General features: G+C 56.5%; 1 protein-coding gene across 1 annotated transcript; it reads right to left on the bottom strand.

Moving 5' to 3' along the window:
- Positions 1 to 22: 22 nt before the first annotated feature.
- Positions 23 to 19,089, bottom strand: THOP1 (thimet oligopeptidase 1). Its single transcript, XM_075544780.1, has 13 exons — positions 18,939 to 19,089; positions 12,274 to 12,486; positions 9,541 to 9,689; positions 7,064 to 7,171; positions 5,202 to 5,304; positions 4,174 to 4,334; positions 3,478 to 3,613; positions 2,446 to 2,812; positions 2,147 to 2,348; positions 1,649 to 1,835; positions 1,375 to 1,503; positions 771 to 907; positions 23 to 550 (listed from the first exon to the last, which is right to left on the bottom strand). The coding sequence occupies exons 1-13, from the start codon at positions 18,952 to 18,954 to the stop codon at positions 395 to 397; spliced, it is 2,064 nt and encodes a 687-aa protein (XP_075400895.1). The 5' UTR covers positions 18,955 to 19,089; the 3' UTR covers positions 23 to 394.
- Positions 19,090 to 19,969: the final 880 nt, after the last annotated feature.

Here is a 19,969-nt window from a genome sequence, read left to right as displayed (position 1 = left end):
GTGGCAGGTGGAAACTCAGGTATGACCTCCAGCAAAATGAACGGTTTAATAGAAACACCAGCGTGATTCCCTCCGTAGCAGGTGAGGTGAGGCAGTCAGCAATAGAAAAAGTGGGGCTGGGGTCACCAGGGTCCTGTCTCTTCTCCTACTTCACAAGAGGGTCCTGAGGGGAGGGCTCAGAGGGAGAGGTGGCCACAGCCCAATGGATGTCCTCAGGGCCGACTCCTCTTCACCCTAGTTGCCACGGGAGGAGGGTTTGGGAGCTCAGAAGTGCCACTGTAAAGCATGTGCCCCTCCCAGTGCCCACTGGGCCGTCTGCTCAGGAAGCTCGGAGCAGGGCTGGGCAGGTGCTGGGATGCTCGGGCCTGCTGTCCATACAGCTCGGAGTAGTCAGTCAGCAGGCCACTGGCGGGGGGTCGTCCACCTGCAGCCCCTTGCTGAGAAGGAAGGCGTCCTGCCTGGGGTCTCGGCCCAGGAAGAGCTTCAGCATGGCGCTGGCATCCTGGGAGCCCCCAGGTCTCAGGATGGAGTTCCGGTAGTCCTTGCCCACCTGTGGAAGGGGGGGTGGTCGGTGGACAATCCAAGGGGTCCCCACACCCTAGAGCCTGCCCACTGCTGAGGTGTGGAGACCCCTCCCTGCTTGAGGGACCACATCATGTGAGGGGCTAGGAGTCTGGGCCCCACCGGTCATGTGAGGGGCTGGGAGTCTGGGCCCCGCTGGACCCCCGCATGCTCTCCTGCAGCAGTGGGGGAGGGGACACAGGGCTCACCTTGCTGTTCAGGACACCCTCCTGCTTGAAGCGGGTGTGGAACATGTCCATGGAGTAGACCTCACTCCACAGGTAGCCGTAGTACTGGGCATCGTAGCCCCCTGCCAGGTGGCCAAAGGTTGCTGGCATGTTGGTGCCTGAGTGGGGGTGGTACATGGTGAGGGCCCCACTCCTGCCGGCTCTGCATCACTACCTAGCCCCAAAGGCAGACACATGGGCCAGTGGTGGCTTCATACTGCACCCCTCTACACAACTCTACCTCCCAGATGTGGCGGCCACAAATGTCTCTCAACATCGCTAGAGTCCCATGGGACCTGAGCACCACCAGACCGGAGGGTGGCAACTTATAGTGGAGCTGCCTGGCCCCCACCAGGAGCTCAGGGCCAAGCCTTGGGGGGCAGGGAGAGGGCCCACCACGGGAACTCACTGCAGCCTGAGCAGAGGGGCAGCTAGGGGCGAGGGTCAGGCACAGCCCTGGTTGGCTGCAGAGTGGCAGCTGCAGATTAGTTCTGCATAACTAAATGATGCCCTGAACCTCTCTACCCACAGGGCCCCTCTGTCCTTCCCGCGCCATGTTCCCAGGCCACCTGGCTCGAGGGGCTACCTGGTGTGGCCGGTACCCCCAGGATCTCCTGGGAGAGCCGTCCATATTCCTCAGCTGGGTCGGCACCCGGTTGTGTGTGCAGTGCCTGGTCCACCTTGGCCAATACGATCTGGCGTAGGTTGAAGAGACCTTCGAGGGGGAAGAGGGCAGTGCTAGGGGGATCCCCATCAGGGAGCCTGGCACCGCCACCTGCTTCAGAGGCCCCAGCAGGAATGGCACCGTCCACCCTGGTGTCCCAAGCCCCGGGCTGACAGCGAGTCTCGCGCCGGCGCACCTGTGTTGGCCTGGCGGGAGGCGATGAGGCGGTCAAGCAGTGTGGGGGGCAGCGCGCCGCCGGTGCGGTAGTGCTGGGACATGCGCAGCAGAGGCTCGCGCTCCCACACCCAGTTCTCCAGCATCTGCGAAGGCGCCTCCACGAAGTCCCGCTCCACGTGTGTGCCGCTGAACATGGCGAACTCCGCCTGTGGGGCACCTGCCGGTCTACCGAACTCCGCTGCCAGCAGGTCACTGGCAGCCCCAAACCTCTCTCCTAAAGGCCTCGGACACGCTCCTGACCCGGCTCCTGACCCCACGGAGCAGACAGACCAGTGTGGCGGTGGGGGGAGGGAAGTGCGCACTCCCGGTTGCTGCACATACGCCCGCAGGGCACACCCGGAGTCTCCTTGTGACTATGTATGATAGAGGACACACACAAGGGTCCCGCAGCACGGTCCTGAAAGCCACTCACGCTGACCAGGCTGCCCGCCCCGCCCTCTCGCCCCGCCCCACGCACCTGGGAGCAGAGCTGGTGCATCACGTGCCCGAACTCGTGGAAGTAGGTCTCCACCTCATCGTGCTGCAGCAGCGAAGGGGCATCGGGCGTGGGCTTGGTAAAGTTGGCCACCATGGCGGCGATGGCGATCTGTCGGCTCCCGTCCGGTCGCAGGCAGCCCGGCTGCAGGCCGAAGCAGGCCGCGTGCCCATATTTCCCTTCCCTGCAGCAGGGAGCCTGGGTCAGGGGTTCTCCAGGGCCACGGCCACTCTCACCCGCCCCACCAGGCCACGCCCAGCTGCCGCAAAGCACGCACGCACCGAGGGTAGAGGTCCAGGTAGAACTTGCCGACAACCTGGCCTGAGGCGGCATCGCTCACGGTGTAGAGCTCCACATCCTCGTGCCAGGCGGCAGCGCTCTCCTCGCGCTGGAAGGCGAGGCCCAGCAGCTCCTGGTAGATGCCCAGCAGCCCCTGGGTGACCACCTGCATGGGGAAGTACTCCTTCAGCAGGTTTTGGTCCACGCTGTAGCGTGTCTCCTCCACCTGGTTCATGTAGTAGCGCATGTCCCAGGCGTTGATGCGCCCGTCGAACGGCAGCCCGCGCCGCTCGCACTCAGCCTTCTTCAACTCCAGGATCACCGAGCGCTCCTGCTCCCCCAGGGGCTTCAGCTTCTGGGCCAGCTCGTCTGCAGGGGGCGGGCAGAGACCAGAGGCTACCTCCCACTCCTCCCACAGGCAAACTCTGGGTGCACCACCCCAGCATGGGCTTGCTGAGGGTGGGGATCAGGGTAACAGGGGCCAGGGGGCTCAAGAGGGGCTGGGAGCTCACTGAGCAGTGGGGGTGGGGCAGGGATTCACTGGTTGGGGCTCACTATAGAGGCCTGAACCCACTCAGGCCAGAGGCCTGCAGACTGAGGGTTTGGGGGGCTCTGCGGGGACCAGGGGCTGGTTCACTGAAGGGATGAGGATCTGCCCAGAAAGCTGCCCCACCAGCGAGTGTGTGTGATGACCAGAGTACTGGCACAGAGCTGCCCTTCTCCCTGCAGCGAGGCTGCAAGGCCTTGGGCCCTGGATCCAGGCTGGATGCCGCAGCCCAGTGTGAGCGAGTGAGAGGGGGGTGAGGCAAACAGTAGCATGTGTGCGTGTGGGGGGGTGGAGTGCAGGGCGGGTCTAGTTAGTACCATCGGTCCATTGGTGTGTGTCGGGGAGGGGGTAGTAGCATCCGTGTGTCGGGGGATGAAAAGGGCGCGCAGCCAGGCTGGATATGTGCATGACATGACGCACGCATGCAGACAGATGGTGGTGGCTGGTGGCAAGCCCGCGTAGCAGCCACAGCAGAAGGGGCAGTTACCTAGGAAGGTGGCCACCACCTGGCTGGTCTCAGCCATGTTCATCTCCAGGACGTAGTCGGCGTGTGTGCTGAACCCCAGCAGGCTGGATTTCTGCGCCCGCAGGCCCACCAACTCCTTGAGGATGGCGCAGTTCTCCTGGACCACACAGAGCCAACCCGTGGGCAAAGGGCCCCCTCCCCACAGCAGGCTCCGGGCACTGCTGCTGAAGCAGCAGAGGTGGCACACTAGCGGCTAAGCAATGGGCCACTAACCCCAAGGTGGGCAGTTCAAACCGTGCCCATGTTCTCCGGGGGGAAAGACAGACGGGCAGTCTGCTTCCGTGAAGATGCGAGCCTGGAAATCCTACGGGCAGCTCTTTTCTGTGGCCTCGATGGCACAGCTACTCTGACGACGAGCTCATAAGAAGTGCCGCAGAGAAAGGTGTGTTTTGAAAAGAAAATGCGAATTTCCCAGCCCAGAGCGGGGCTCCCTGATGGGGTACAGGGCTGACTTATCTTCCAGGGGAGGGCGCTCTGACTGCCCCCCATGTGAACAGTGAGTGCTCAGCTGCTCACTGAAGGCTGGTGGCTGCCACCTGCCAGGGCTGAGGAAGAAAGCCTTGGTAACCCACACCCATGTAGAGTCCACCCAGCGGGCACTTCTGTTGTCCTTCGGGGCACTGAGTGGGGATGGCCAGGCCGGCGGGGAGGGCTCACCTCCTTGCAGCGGCAGTTGAAGGCGGCCTCCACTTTCCTCCTAGTCTCAGGCACGTGGCATTTCTTCAGCAGCGGGAAGTAGTGTGGGTACTTGAGGGTGACTTTCAGTTTGTTGTCGGCGGTCTTCTCCAGGGAGTTCAGGAAGTCGTCCGGGAGGCCGCCTAGGGGGACAGAGCCAGGACCCACTCAGGGGAGGCGCCCCAGAGGTCAGAGGAGTTCTAAAGGTGGGGCCTGGTCACCAGGCTGATCGTCTGAGGCACCTCTTGGAGGGGTCAAGCCACCCACGTCGGAGTTTGCAGCTGAGCGTTTAAATGTGCGCAACCAGGACTCTGGCAATAGAGGGTGCACAGGCGACAGGGGGGTGCACACGTGACAGGGGGTGCACAGGCGACAGGGGGTGCACTACCCGCAAGGATGTGTAGGCAGACAGACAGCTGGACAGAGGCACACGTGACGCGAGAGTCCCAATGGTGCATCCGTCACGCACTCGCAGTGGGAGAAGGCCTGATGAGCTGTCCCGTGCAGGCCCCGAGGGGCAGGTCTCCGGCCCCCTCGGCTGCGAGCTTGCAGCAGACACAACCACAGGGACTTGAGAAGGTCCCAGTGTCTTTCCCCACAGCTGGAAGGTTCCGGACAAAAGCCCGTGCAGACACACAAACGGAATGAGCGAGGCTGGGATGACCGGCCCTGTGTGCCCAGACCTCCTCCTGAGGAATCCTGTCAAACACCAGGTTTCAAGATCACCTGCTCTGCTCCACCGGGCACCCCTGTGAGTCCCCACTGTGCAGACCCAGGACCAGAGGCCCTGCCTGTGCCTGGTTTGTGACATTTGTATGTTTAAGAAGGCCAGGTGGAGGGGCTGGTCCTCTGTCTGGGGACAATTCTGGCTAGTCTGTGGTGACTCGGCCCCCAGCCCCAGCCCCTCCACCATCATCATGCGCTGGGCTGGCCTCTGGTGGGGACTGAATCCCAGGAAGGCTCTAGAACTTCCGTGAGGCAGTGCAGGCAGTGCAGCCCAGGCCCCTCACCGAGCTCCTCCCGCGTGAAGGGCAGGAACGTGGCGTCCTCGTTGAGGTTCTGGTTGAAGTCGATGCACAGCAGGCTGAGCTTCTTCTTGATGCCCTTGATTTCCTGGAGGGAAGGGCGTCACGATGGGGGATGGGGCACTTCCAGCAGAGGCTCCCCAAGGCTCAGGGTCCCCCCTCCTGGGAGCAGGGAGACAGGGTAAGGACTGGGAGGAGAGGACCCACATCAAGCCAGAAAGGAAGCGAGGAAACTCTGGATGCCGGTGTGACGTACACCCAGCCTCCACATTGGCACAACGAAACCAAGCCCTCGACCATTCCTGCTCCTGTGGACCCTGCAGGACAGGACAGACTACTCCTGGGGGCTCCTTTCTCAAGGAGGCCTCACCTCTCTCCTGGGGAGCAGCTGGTGGGCTCAAACCACCAATCTTGGGTTAGCACCCCAAAGCTTAACCAACCGCGCCCCCAGGGCTTCTTTCTAGGCACAGGCTGTGACCACCCCCACCCCCCGCAGAGACTAGGGAGGGAGAAGGCCTGGAGGCTTCCATCTGGAAGGTCAGCAGTTCAAAACCACCAGCCACTCCTGAGGAGACAGACAGAACTTTTTAACTCCCGTAAATAGCTAGTCTCAGGAACGCACAGGGGCAGTTCAACCCTGTCCTACAGGGAAACTTGGGGTTGGGACTGCGTAGGAAGGACTGTATGAATGTGAGGTGTCTGTCTGTGGCCCACCCTGGGGGCTGGGTAGCTTACTGGTAACGTAAACAAGGTACATACACACCCCATGTGGGGGTGGGCACTGGTCGGTTTTGCCGTCCCGCTGGATTTCTGCGAGCCAGTGCAGAGGCAGGAATAGGGACCTCGCCACTGCTGCAGCGACGAGCCGTAGCTAAGCAACACTCTCAGCCCACTTGACGGTGCAGACACCCACACAGCACCCTGCCGACAACAGCCGGCATGCACTCTCCCCAACAGACCACACATTAGTCCGAAACACAAAGGCTTCACAGGATCGTCTCAGACCAAACTTCACCTTAAGATCAGTAACCGACCTTCGGAAGATCAAGGTAACAAATACATATATATGAATAGTGACACATCTTCCTTTTAAAAACAAACAATGAAAACATAAAAGGTCCTTGACCAGAGGAGAAACAAAACAGAGCACACCAAAACCTGGAGGGGGAGGGAGAAAATAGCAGAGTGTGTGCTCTGGACCCCGAGACTCTGAAACTCTGAAGTAGAGAGCTATGACTTCAGAAGCGGGGGGTGGGGAGGCAGCCGCAGCAGCACCAGCAGGGGACAGAGAGGCAGACGCTTCCGGCCAAAGGCTGGAGGAGTAGGGGCCTCCGGGAGAGCTGGTGCGTCTGGGCACAAGGACAACTGCTGCACGGCCAGGGCTCAGGGCAGTCTGAAGGCCTCGCTGGGGACTTTTCAAAGATTGTGTGGACACCAGCCTCCAGGGGCCACGGCCTGTAGCCCTTCAGGAAAGGGATAAGTGCCAAACGGGGGTTGGGTGGTGGTCACAGGGCATCGCTTTGCCTCAGCAAGGCAGAAACCACGGAGTAAAACGGTCTGCTAAGGGCGGCCTTCCAGAATCCCTGAAGCTCCCGGCTTGGGGAGGGAGAGGGGCTGAGGTCTGCACAGACCCTGTCACCTTCCTGCCCACTGCTCTGGGCCTGCACCACCCTCCCCAGCCAGAGAGTGGGAGGTGCCACTGGACACAGGTCCCCGTGAGGTCGGACAGACGTGCAGCATACTTATGCCAGGAGGCAGAAAAGGGTGGTTTGGAAGACCTCCCCATCAGGGCTGGGCCTTCCCTTGCAGGGCACGAGGAACCTCCACTCCCACACCCCAGGACTCACTTCTTGGGTCTCCTCAGGGAGGTGCAGCCCGTTCCTCCGGCCCAACTTGATCAGCCGCTCCAGATAACGCATGGCCTCAGGCCGCAGCCTGTCCTTCTCCACCTTCTCCTAGAACCAGAAACCAGAGCCCCGTGTGTCTGTGTGCACGCCAGAGACCCTCCCAGGAAACCTGGACCGAACCAGAGACCGTCCTCCGATGAGGGACATGTGGGAAACTGAGAACCGGGAAGAGAGTATATGTGGGCAAATTCTTTATTCTCATATTTGATGGAGCCTGGGAGGCCAGGGTTTTGGGTGGAGGGAGGCCTTCACACTTGTGAGTTAGAGATCTGTCTCAATCACAGTCTCATAGTTAAGACGAATCCCCACGGTATCCTCCCAGAATAGTGCTGCCTTAGCATTACCTCTCACAAGCGCAGGGCTGATGGCTACCTGGTTGGCAGCTTTATCTATAGGAGCAGACAGGTTGCAATTGCTCTTCCTGCTCAGTGGACACTCTCCTCTACCTGCCCCCAGAACTGATGTGCGGTCACTCCTCCAATAAACTCAGAGGCCTCCGGGGTTAAGAAACTGCCTACTCTGTTACGTATGCGGTTACCTGTAATTATGGGGGTGGTGCTTGCATGCCCTGAGACTATATAAAGTTGATGGAAGAATGCATTCATTCTCTCTCTCTCTCTCTCGCACCCCCAGAACTTTGTCAGCCAAGTAATTGCTTCCCTTCAATTACACAACCATCCCTTGGGACTCATCAGGATATGGGCTGGACCTCACAGGGATGTCAGTGTTCAGTCACCTGGGCAGTCAACCAGCCCCAGTGGACCCAGGTGCCAGAGGACACAGGACCTCACCACAGGGCAGAATGGGGGCAGTGACTTGTCTAGGTGGGAAACTGGCAGGGCCGGCCTGGCCTATCACTGCAGGCTAAGAAAGGCCACATGCTGACTTCTCAGGCCTCAGTCACCCCGAGCACACACCCAAGTCGTCATGAACATGACCCCAACCGCAGATGCGCTTCACACAACAAGCGCCTGGCTGGCGACTGCAGCCCGTTCCTCAGCAGCCCATCTCTGCCTTGCTGGTCAACTGCCTGCCCGCCATGGGCATGCCCGCTGGCTTGGGGCTCTCTCCCTCATCCTGGAGGAGCCACAGTGCTGCCCGACGGTCAGCACACTTTGGAGATGTGGTGGGCAGAAAGCCACGGGCACCTCGACTTCTGTCGGGGCTCAAGATGAAGCGAGGGCTCCTGCTGTGGGCTGCCGCCTTCCACACACCAAGTGCTACCAACACGACGCTCGCACAGGCGGGGCCACTCAAGTGAAGCTGGCCAGAGTGGACAATTGGGTGGGTGGCCACCACAGGGGCCAGGCAGGCAGACTCTCATAAAATAGAACCCCAAGCATGCACCTCCTGGACATCAGTGCTGCAGAGACATGTGTTCACTCAGAAGCTGCACACGGAAACCCAGGTTGCTTGATCCAGGGCATTGTCAGTGTCACCCACCGTCACCTCACCCACCCCACCCTCACTCCCGGAAGTGGCTCAGTGCCAACAGGACCTCTCAGGTTACAACTCACAACTGCCCCAACCACTTGAAGTTTAAATGAGGCCTTCTAAGCAAAGACAGAACTAATGGAGTGCAATCCCCACGTCCCAGGGAGCACAAGAACTAGATGGTGCCCGTCCACCCGCACCAACAGCACCGAAAGGGAAGCAAGCGGAGCAAAGCTCAAAACCACCAGAGACCAACCAGGCTTCCTGGCTGGGTGACATGATGACCGTCAGGCCTGGGGCTGAACTCATCCCCGGGGTTCCACTTTCAGCCATGCCACAGGGGGGCCCACACAAGGAACCACCCCACGAGGGCAGCCCGCACTCCTTAGACCCAGGGGCAAAGTGGGAAGAGGGCTGCGACACAGAAGGCCATGTCACCAAACAATATGCATGGGAATCGAGGAGTGGAAAATCAGTTTGCATCGTAAGCCTTCCCCCAAATGAGAAAGAAAAAGCAAGGAAAGTTCTACTTATGTTCTCGGGGGGCCACCCCTCCCCATCTGTACCACAGCAAAGCAACTGTTTTCCCAGGGGGCGACAGGCGCCTGTGTGGCCTCTGGGGCCCCTTCTGCTATGGCTCCAGCATTGGTGGCTGCTGCTTGTTCCTCGCTTTCTTGTGTGGGCCAGGTCACCCACGCTTCCCATCACTCTATGTCCCCTCGCCAGGGCAGTCACGTAGCCCACTTTCTCCCACTTCACCCATCCTCTTCCCTCGCCGCACCCTGTCAACTCTGTCTGTGGGCAAATGCTGCCTCTCCGAAGCTTCCAAGGAGTGGCTGTTCCCCATGCCCCTGTTCTCCTAACTCACTGTGGCCTGGCAGACTGTCCAAATCTCCAGAGGCTTTGCCAAGGGGCTTAGGGTCTGTTGCCCCCGAACCCCCACCCCACCAAGCTTCGGTCACTCTGCTCCCTTGAAAGCCCACCTGCAGCCACACAATCCTCTGGTACACGTCCTGCCGCATGCTCATCTCCACGTCAAACTCCGACAGCTTCTTGTCGGCCTCGGTGCTGGCGGCCCGGATGTCCTTGGACGGGGAGACGTGCTGGGGGAAATCAAGGACATTCCTCTGAACTGAAACAGGCAGACAACGGGACAAGCATGAGAACGGGCCAGGGAGCCTGGCCAGTGCCACCAACCCATCACCAACTTGTGTGTCAGTGTGACATGTGGGGAAGGGGGGGGGGTGGGATTCAAGCCCAGGCCGGGCTAAGTGCCCACCTGAGCAACAGGGTGCAGGGGAGGCAGAGCAGGATGACTTGGGTCTCCGACCAACGTCTGGGCGATGCAGCCCAGGGTGGCAACCTGTCAGGAGGCGTCTCAGAGACGCGCAAGGGCACCTGGGCTCCAAGCCGAGGATCTGAGATGGCCCCAGAGCAGCCTTGCCGGAGCTCTTTCTGTTACGGAGGGAGGACCGCGGTCATGGAAACCAGCGGGCTGCACACGCTTGGAGGAAAGTGGGATGGGAGGACAGGGGAGCTTGTCCCTGAGTGCTTTGAAGCTCCGTTGCACGCCACTAAAGACATGCTCTGTACCGGTCCTTCCTGGGTTTGCCCAATTCTCTGGCGATGCTTTGAAAGCCATGATTGTCCAGTGAGGGGGAGCCCTGGTAGCGCAGTGGCAAAAGCACCCAGCCTTGAAGAAAAGGGAAAGCCTGTCGAAGCCACCACCACTCCGAGGGGGAGAGATGAGGCCGCCTGCTCCCGTGAGGACTGACAGCCTGGGAACCCCTCCGGGGCTGGTCCACCCTGTCCTACGACGGCGGGCAGAGGGAGGAGCCACACACTCGAGTGTGGAGCGCGTGCATCACCTCCCCGGGCCCTCCAGCTGAGCACACTGCTCCGGGATGGATGCTCGACTCCCTCACGAAGGAGCGTGCAGGCTTTTCACTTGCGGGAAAGAGGACGACAGCGGCGGGCCAGTCGAGGTGCTGGGAACGGGCAGAGACGCAGCCCTGCTGGAGCTCATCGCTGCGAGAAAGCCGTGCCGAGTCCATCCAACGCGTGTGGACCCTACAGGACTGGGCAGAACTGCTCCTTGTTGTAGAGCGGGGCTGTCGGGTAGGTTCCAACTCACTGGGACCCCACGCACAACAGAAGGGGACGCTGCCAGATCCTGCCCCGCCCTCACCATCATTCTTTGTTTGACCCACTGCTGCAGTCCTTGTGTCTGTCCATCTCCGTGAGGGCCTTCCTCTCTTTCACTGACCCCCATTTACCAAGCATAATGTCCTTCTCCAGGGACTGGTGCAACCATTTAAAATGCCATCTCACCATCTCTGCCTCTAGCTGCACTCTGGCTGTACTTCTGCCAAGATGGGCTTGTTTGTCCTCTTAGCAGCCCACAGTGCTTTCAATCTTCTTCGCCAGCACAATTCAAATGTATCCATTTTCCTCTGTCCGTCCTTCTTCAATCAACTTTCACATGCATGTGAGGTGACAATGCTCCTCCGTAAGGCCCCCAAGACCATCCGTCTTTATGGGAGCAACAGCCTCATTTTCCTCTCGGCTGACCTTGCAGTTGGTATCCTAGGCACCTAACTCAAAGCACCACTGGAGCATCCGCTGAATTCCACACTCTCTGCTTCGCCTGTTTCCCTGTTGACTAAGCTCTTGAACAGCCCCACCTGTTTGGTTTCCAGTCTGTGACTGCCCCCTGCTTCTCAGTGGCTTCGTTCAGGCCAGTCGATTCTGACTCACAGCGATCCCAGAGGGCAGACGGCCACATCTTTCTCCCAAGCAGCGGGTGGTGGCTTTAAACTGCCAACTGTGGGGGGAGCAGCCCAGCGCTGAACCCAGGGCACCACAGGCTACCATATATTGTGGATCTCGCCCAGAGGAAAGAACCCAGCTGGCAGGACGCCCTGAACCCGGGGCAGGACCCTGTTGGGACACAGGTTTCTGCAGAGGTCTGAGTGACGGTGAGATCACATGGGAGCTGAGGGAAACTGGGGCACCAAGACAGAGGGCAGATGCCACATGAAGGGAGAGGCAGAGGGTGGGAGAGCGCAGCAGCGCTTGGGGAGGTGGGGGCAAAGCCCACCTGGAGCCTCCAGTGGCAGAACAGCCACTCCCTTCCCCCTGATGGGGCTCCAGGGGCCCAAGGAGGGGGCAAGCTGGCTCCTGGGGTTTGAAGCCTCTGCTTTGTGGCTCTGAAGCCCCAGGGCAGCCAGACAGGTAGTGACAGGTCACCTGATGGCAGCAGGTAAGTACAATGCAGGGTGGGGAGACAGAGAGCAGGCAGCTGCCAGCTTGGTAGTCTGGAGTGAAAACAAATCCCCCAGGTCACTGCGTCACTGGAGCCGCCTCCAGGCAGCTGTCTCTGTGGACTGTCTCTTGTTCACGCTCTCAGGTGTCACTGAGCAGCACCAGCGGTGGCTGTACCTGGGCCATGGGCTGGCTCATCACACCCCACACCACATGCGAGGAAACCGGCCCTCTCCTCCCCTCCAATCAGTTCCCCAAAGCCAAATACACATACTCAGACTTGGCAACCCTCTGGCTCACAGCCAGGCATGGGGGTGGCAGCAGCCTGGGCGGAGGGAGGGGTGCACATCACCGTGAGTCAAGGAGACTCGACAGCAGTGAGAAGTGGAGTCTGAACCAGCACAGACCTCAGGAGCTGAGGCCCTCGCTCACTCGCTCCCAGGCGGGCTTACCCGTGTAGGTCACCTCCACGTCGGCCAGGGCCTTGAGTGTGTTCTCGTAAGAGACGTCTTGGAAGTCCTGGGCGCCCACCTTGTCGTATACCTGCTTGGTCTTCTCCATGAGCTCTCGGGTCAGCTTCTGGATCTGCTCAGCACTCAGGTCCCAGCGCAGGTGGTTTTCCATGGAGCACGGGGACGCCACGTCAGAGACGTCACCAGCACAGTCTGGATGGGGGACAGAGAGAAGTCCCGTGACATGCCTGTCCACTCTCACAGAGGGTTATCAGTCCCCACCCACCCAGATCATCACAGGCTTTGTGTGGGGCACATGGGCAGTTGTGCTGGCGTCTCCCTAGGGTGACTGCCTCCGGGGACACTGAGCGATGTCTGGGAACATCTCGGTGTCACAATTTAGGGAATATTAATGGCATCAAGTAAGTGCGGGCCAGGGATGCAGGAGACTCCCGCCCAGAGAAGGGACCAGTTCTGAGCACTCGCTACAGGGAGCAGCACCCATACAGCCCCAGGGTCACACAACAAGGGCGCCAGAAAGCAAGGGCAGAGGGGGCGACATGGGCGTGGCCGGGGAAACCGTTTCTCCAGGCTCGCTTGCTGCCCCACACCCAGCGGACAAGCATCTCACAAGTCATTCAGGATGGGGTGGTTAGTCAGGACGTACGTGTGGTTGGCATGGAGTTGGGACTTTGTCTCCTCCCTGGGCCTACAGGAAAAAAGGGCTGGGCAAGGTCAGGGTATAGGAACCACCGGTGGGAAGGCCGAGAAGCAGGCCTTGTGAGAACATGTCAGAGTGGCAATAGCTGGCGGGTAGGGGGTGGGGGAGACAGATCCTGGTAGACGCATGCCACCCAGAATCAGGGGGGCACACGGTTTACTCCCCGCCCAGCGTGTCTGAGTGGGACCAAGTCCTGGAGGGGCTTTCACAGGCAGTGAGTAAAGTGCATGGTCACGCTCACCAAAGGGTGGGCAGTTTGAACCCAGCAGCTGCCCCACGGGAGAAAGGCATGGCCATCTCTTTCCGTCAAGCTGTCCAGACCAGCGCTAAGTCCCTCCACAGCAGAGCGCCACCGAAACAGTAACAAACAAGCCCCCAAGAGGGGCCATGGAGGCCGACCTGCTAGCTGAGCTAGTGTGGATGGCCACCCAGCAGCAAGGACAGCTCTTAGTTTGGAGGGCAGCTCTCTGTATTGCTTCTGCACCAGCCGCACAACTGTTCCTGTGCTCGCGCCCGCTGCTGTAGCCACTGGGGTGTTGAGCCATCTTGTTGAGGGTCTTTTCACTGCCCCTCAACTCTACCAGGAATGATGTCTCCTTCTTCCGGGACTGCTTTCTCCTGACAGTATGTCCAAAGTCTGTGAAGTCTTGCCATCCTTGCCTCTAAGGCAGTGGTTCTCAACCTCCTTAAAGCCACGGCCCTTTAATACAGTTCCCCATGTGGTGGTAACTCCTAACTATAAATTTATTTTCGTTGCTGCTTCATAACTGTAAGTTTGCTACTGTTATGAAGCAGGTGACCCGTGAAAGGGTCGTTCAACCGCCCCCCCCAAAGGGGTCGCAACCCACAGGTTGAGAACCGCTGCTCTAAGGCATATTCTCATTGTACGCCTCCCAAAACAGGTTTGTTTGTTCTGGCAGGCCATGGTACGCTGGGTATTCTTTGCCAACGCTATAATTCAAAACATCAAATCCAGCAACCGCTCCTTATTCATTGTCCAGTGTTTCACATGTACATGAGGGGACTGAAACTACCGTGACGTGGGTCAGACACACCGTGGTCAAGTGACACCCTTACCCTTCAACACTTAATACTACGTTTACAGACATTCCTTATATGCCCATCTCTACAGACCTGTGTCCAACTGATATGAGAAACACCACACGTGTTCCTTTAAAAAAGCTACTGAAATATTCAAAGCAACATAATCATACACTATTAACAGATATGAAACTATGAGATACTATGTATTTACATAACATTTATAATTTTTGAGATATTGGGTTCGATGTACCTTAAGGGTTGCTTGGATTGGCCAGTATGACCACCTCTGACGCACTGTTTGTCTTTACATTTGATCTCTATTTTCTATTAACTTTTGGGCTGTTTATATTTATTGCCAAAAAAACAAACAAACAAAAAAGCACACATAATTATTACCAAAATAATGCTTTCGTGAATGAAATCTATTTACTGAGATCAATACTCAATTTACGTTTGCATCAAATTAACATGTATCATCCACAGCGATAAGTCTGAGAGAATTTTGAGATCAGTAGGCTTACAGGAAAGTTACTTTGGCTACATATCTATAAGTTTGTCTCACTAAATGGATAAAAGTCAGCATACATGGTAGAAGGTAAACATAAAGGTTTCTGTAATTTGTATTGAGTACATTGAGATGTGTCAAGGTGACTAGGCCCATACACCTGATGTGAATGAGGTCTTTGTGCAGATTCATTGATTCCTTGACTACTGCTTCCACGATCACTGACTGTAGAGCCAAGCAAGATGAAATCCTTGACAATTTCTATCTTTTCTCCATTGTCTCCGTTTATCATATATCGGTCTAGTTGTGAGGATCTGGGTTTTCTTTACGTCCACCCTGAAGGCTAGACTTTGATCTTCATCAGCACTTGCCTTAAGTCCTCCTCCCTTTCAGCAATGGGGGGGGGTCATCTGCATATCACACCTGTTAATGAGCTTTCTGCCAATCCTGGTGCCACCTTCTTCCTGTAGCTCAGTTTCCTGGATTATTTGTTCAGCCTACAGACTAAGTATGAACAAGGGTGCAACCCCGTTGCACGCCTTTCCTGGCTTTCAACCATGCAGTAGGTCCTGATTCTGTTAGAAAGACTGGCTCTCCGTGCATGCAGATTCCGCATCAGTACAATGAAGTGTTCTGAAATTCCCATTCCCCTCCATGCTAACTATACATTGTTATGATCCACACAGTCAAATAGCTGCGCAGAGGCAAAACAAGTGAACATCTTTCTGCTAGTCTCTGCTTTCAGCCAAGCTCTGACATCGGCAATGCTGTCCCTCTCTCCGTGTCCTCTTCTGAATCTGGCAACCCTGTCAATGTACTGCAGCTACCGATGTTTGGAGTGATCTTCAGCAGAATTTTACTTGCATGGGATATTACTGATACTGGTGGCATCTGAAATACGAGGAGCAGAGCATCTACGATACAGCTCACACACAAGCCACTAGGGAACAGACAACTGGCGCTAAGGGGTCGTGGAGCTATATTAAAAGTCGTTATAAGAACCACTCATCTGTCAGTTTGTCACACAGCTTGTGTGTTTCCATGAGGCTGGAAGCGATGTCATTCGTATTTCAAACACCAGCAGGGTCACCCAGAGTGAACAGGTCTCAGCTGAGCTTCCCGACTTAAAAACAGACTATAAAGGACGAATAAACTGTCTGCTTAAGAGGAAGTAGCCAATGAAAACCCTATGGATAGCATCGAAACATTGTCGATTACTGAAAATCTAACGAACAGAAGCCAAACATGGGCAGAGAGAGTGCCAGACGGGGAGTCCCTCAGGGTGACGGAGGAAGTTGAATGGACCGTGACGTGAATGGAAGAAAGCCTCCATTTGCTGACAGAGCACAACTCAATAGAAGAAACAGCTGCAGGCATCAACTAATACACAGAACCTGGAGTGTACAAAGTACGAATCTAGGAAAATTGTAAAAGAATGAAATGGAATGGAATGGAGAGAGTTGGAAATTGATCAAACATGCCATCAAGATGCACTGATCATTATTGGCAATGATGGATCGCAAGAAGTTGGAAACAAAAAGGAATGAATAGAGGGAGGGTGGGGTCGAGAGGGGGAATAAAAAAAAGAGGAATGAATAGTTGTAAAATATGGTCTTGGTGACAGACATGAAACTGGAGATCACGTGACAGAATTTTGCAAGACCAACGACTTCTTCATAGCAAATATATTTTTTCAACAACACAAAAGGCACAAGAACTTCTGCAGATGGAATACACAGAAGTCAAACTGACGACATCTATGGGGAGACGATGCAGGAACTCAGCATCAGCAGCTAACGCCAGGCCAGGGGCCGACTATGGAACAGACCATCCATTGTTCATACTGTTCAAGACCAAAGAAGAATCGATGCATTTGAACTGTGGGGCTGGAGAAGAATATTGAAAGTCCCATGGACTGCTGAAAAAAGGCAAACCAATCTGTCTTGGAAGAAATGTGTCCAGAGTGCCCCTTGGAGGCAAAAATGGCCACACTTTGCCTTACATCTTTGGATATGTTGTCAGACAGGAGAGACCAGTCCTTGGAAGGAGGACATCAAGTCTGGTCTACTGGAGGGGCAGTGAAAGAGGAAGGCCTTCAACCAGAAGGATTGACACAGTGGCTGCAACAGTGAGCTCCAGCGTAGGAACAATTGTGAGGATGGCACAGGGTTGCCAAGGGTCTGAACCAACTCATTGGCACTTACCAACAAGTTCAGGTTGAAGCAGAAGAAAATGAAAACAAGTACACAAGAGCCAAAGTCCCACCTTGAATCCATCCCACCTGCATTCTGGGAACAGCTCAGGGACAGACTTGATGCATGAAACACTAATGACAGAAGAGCTGTGGGATGCCATCAAGAACTTTATTCTTGAAGAAAGCAAGTCATTAGAGAAGGGGTGGGGAGATCAAAGGAGACTTCAGAGGGGAGTCTGAAACTCTTTAACTAGAATAGTCCTCTGAAACTGTAACTCTTTACAAAAAAAGTAACTCATCTTCTCCTGAGGAGCGGCAGCTGTGGTTTCAAACTGCAGACTTTGTTACAGCCCAGGGCATAACCACCCCACCACCTGGCTAAGCAGGCCTCAGCCTTTATTGCAGTGGTTCTCAACTTGTGGGTGGTGACCCCTTTGGGGGTTGAACGACCCTTTCACAGGGTCGTCTGATGCGTAACAGTAGCAAAATTAGTTATGAAGTAGCAATGAACATTATTTTACTGTTGGGGGCTCACCAAAACCACTTCTTTAATGGCATGTTCTTTAAGGACACATTACAGTAGTAAATCTGCTCCAGAAGACTTTTTTAACGTGCTGCAAAGCAAGGATGTTACCTTGAGGACTAAGGCACCCCCTGACCCAAGTCATGGTATTTTCCAAGCCTAATACTGGCATGTGAAAGTTGGACACTGAATAAAAAAGACCAGAGAAGAATCAGTATTAGGATCACGGTGCTGAAGAATACTGATAGTACTATGGACTGCTAAAAGAACAAACAAATCTGTCTGTGAAGAACATCCAGACTGCTCCTTAGAGGCAAGGATGGCAAGACTTCATCTCAAGTACTTTGGACATGTTGTCAGGAGAGACCAGTCCCTGGAGAAGGACATCATGCTTGATGAAGTGGAGGGGCAGCAAACAAAGAAGAATGCCCTCTGCAAGATGGATTGGCACAGTAGTGGAAACAATGGGCTCAAACATAACAACTGGGAGGATAACACAGGACCTAGCAATGTTTCATTCAGTTGTAAATGGGGTCACTATGAGTCAGCCCCTAACAAGTAAGAACAGCTTTAAGGTTCCAGAAAAGAGAGGAGATGGGAAAGAGGAGGCTGAGCACAGGCATTCCCTCAGTAAATATCCATGGACTTGTATTTATCTATGACAGGGCTCTGGGTGGAAGATTCAGCAGCAAACACGGTGGACAACATTCCTGCCTTCCTGAAAAGTTCTAATTACCTCCATCAACATCAACCTGTAGGAGAAAGGTGTGTGTGTGTGTGGGTGGGGTGGCACATGACTAAGTAGTATGATGACCACTTCACAACAGTTAAGAAGGGTGAAGTTAAATGTTCAACTACCACTTGAAATACTGGTGGTTCCAACAGACCCAGAGGTGCCTCCAAAGAGAGGCCAGGAGAGCGGCCTCTCTGGGGGATTTTCCCAACACAAATCAGGTCAAGGGCACTGCCCGAAAAGAAACCCCCCCCCACACAAACAGCGCCTCCACACCGGTACCTTAAAATAAAAGGCTCTGCTTGCCAGCTTACTAGCAGGCAGCCCCTGGGTTACAGGCGTCTGTGTGACGAAGACAAACATTTGAACTTTCCCATGCATGGGCCATGAACTTGCCAGAACCCTGTGCGGCGAGGTGGAGGTGTTTGTAATCCGGAGGTGGCCTGCCAATTCCAGCCAAACTGGCTGGTCATCCTCCAGACCGGTCACTCTGGTTCCCGCCACCGGGCCTCGGCCTCGGCCCCTTCCCCCTCCCCCACGGGCAGGGCAGCGCCTCATCCCCGCTCCGAGGCTGTCTCCTCCGCGAAGCCAGCCTCCATGGGGTCGACGAGACGGGTGAGTCTTCGCTCCCCATGTGACCGGGACCCCCGCCCGCTCAGCAACCTGTTGGCCGTCCGTCCGTCCGCCTACGACCGCGGAGTCCACCCCAGGCCCTCCCGGGGCAGTCTGTCTGCGAAATGCATGAACTACTGGGAAAGCCGGCTCATTCATTCGGCCGACGACAGAGCGCGGGGGCCCGGCCTCTCGCCCGCCCGTGCCCGGGGTCACTCGGGGGTCGCTGTGCTCCGGTCTGAGGCCGAGTGGGAGACTCCGCGAGGCCCGAGGGTGCATGGGGCACCCAGGGACGGAGCGCGGGCGTCGCGCCCGCCGACGGCAGGCCGGTACCTGCGGGGGGCTTCATGGCGGGCGGGTCTATCCCAGACGCTCCCTCGCTCCACCTCGTCCTTGCCCGGCTGCCAGTCGCCGCCCGAACCACGTCAGGGTGCTCCGTCGCGGCCGCTGTCGCTAGACTGAGGAGCGCGCTGCCCGCCGCGCGTAGGGCATGCTGGGAGGACGCGTGCGCGGGGGGCGGGACGCTGACGCACGCCCGAGCTCCGCCCACACCCCCAGTGGCTAGGCCTGCCCTAGGGCCCCGCCTCGCCTCTCCTGGCTCGTCATTGGCTCGCAGAGGTGAAGGGGGCGGGGCTTCAGGTTCCACCCCCAGAGCCGCGGGGCGTGTCCATGGAAACCGCACGTGGGGCTGGCCTGTCTGAGCACCTGTTAGTAAGGCTCTGGTTGGCCCTGCTTCTCCACCTGCGCTTCTAGTCCAGTATTTTCTTTTCTGTGTGGCGTCCTCGGTCTTTTACTGAAAAATCATCTACCTTGTTGCTGTTGTTGAGAATATACGCAGCAGAGCAAACACTGATTCAACCATCCGCATGTGTAATTCAGCAACATCAGACTCTTCAGGCTCTGCTTTCACACTAAGGACCCTCCCTTTGGGGACTTGTTCCTCTGCTGTTAATATAAACCCGTGGCCCACAGATCTCTTTATCTACTCTTGAATTGCTGCCCTCAATTTGTTCCTAGAAAAACAATATAGTTCTGTAAGACCTTCTTGGTATCAGAAGCGGAGCTCAGTATCAATTCATGCTTGCCTCCTTTCTAGCACGGAGGTTTGTTGGTGCTGTGGGCAAGCATTTGCCTACTAACCCAAAGTCCGACGGTTTCAAACCGCCAGGCTCTCCTTGGGAGAAAGATGAGGCAGCCCACTTCAGGAAGGTTTTACAGCCATGGAAACCTGGCAGTTCTGCTCAATGATAACAACCATGCAGATGGCCCAGGACTGGGAGGTATTTCATTGTGTTGGACACGGGGTCACTATGAATCGGAATTGATTAGACAGCATGGATCGGGTCTGTTATGCCTTCCAAGTG

This window comes from Tenrec ecaudatus, chromosome 1 (assembly GCF_050624435.1).
Source record: "Tenrec ecaudatus isolate mTenEca1 chromosome 1, mTenEca1.hap1, whole genome shotgun sequence".
Taxonomy (NCBI): domain Eukaryota; kingdom Metazoa; phylum Chordata; class Mammalia; order Afrosoricida; family Tenrecidae; genus Tenrec; species Tenrec ecaudatus.
The sequence above is the reverse complement of the archived record's forward strand: the minus strand, read 5'-3'. Positions and strand labels throughout refer to the sequence as shown.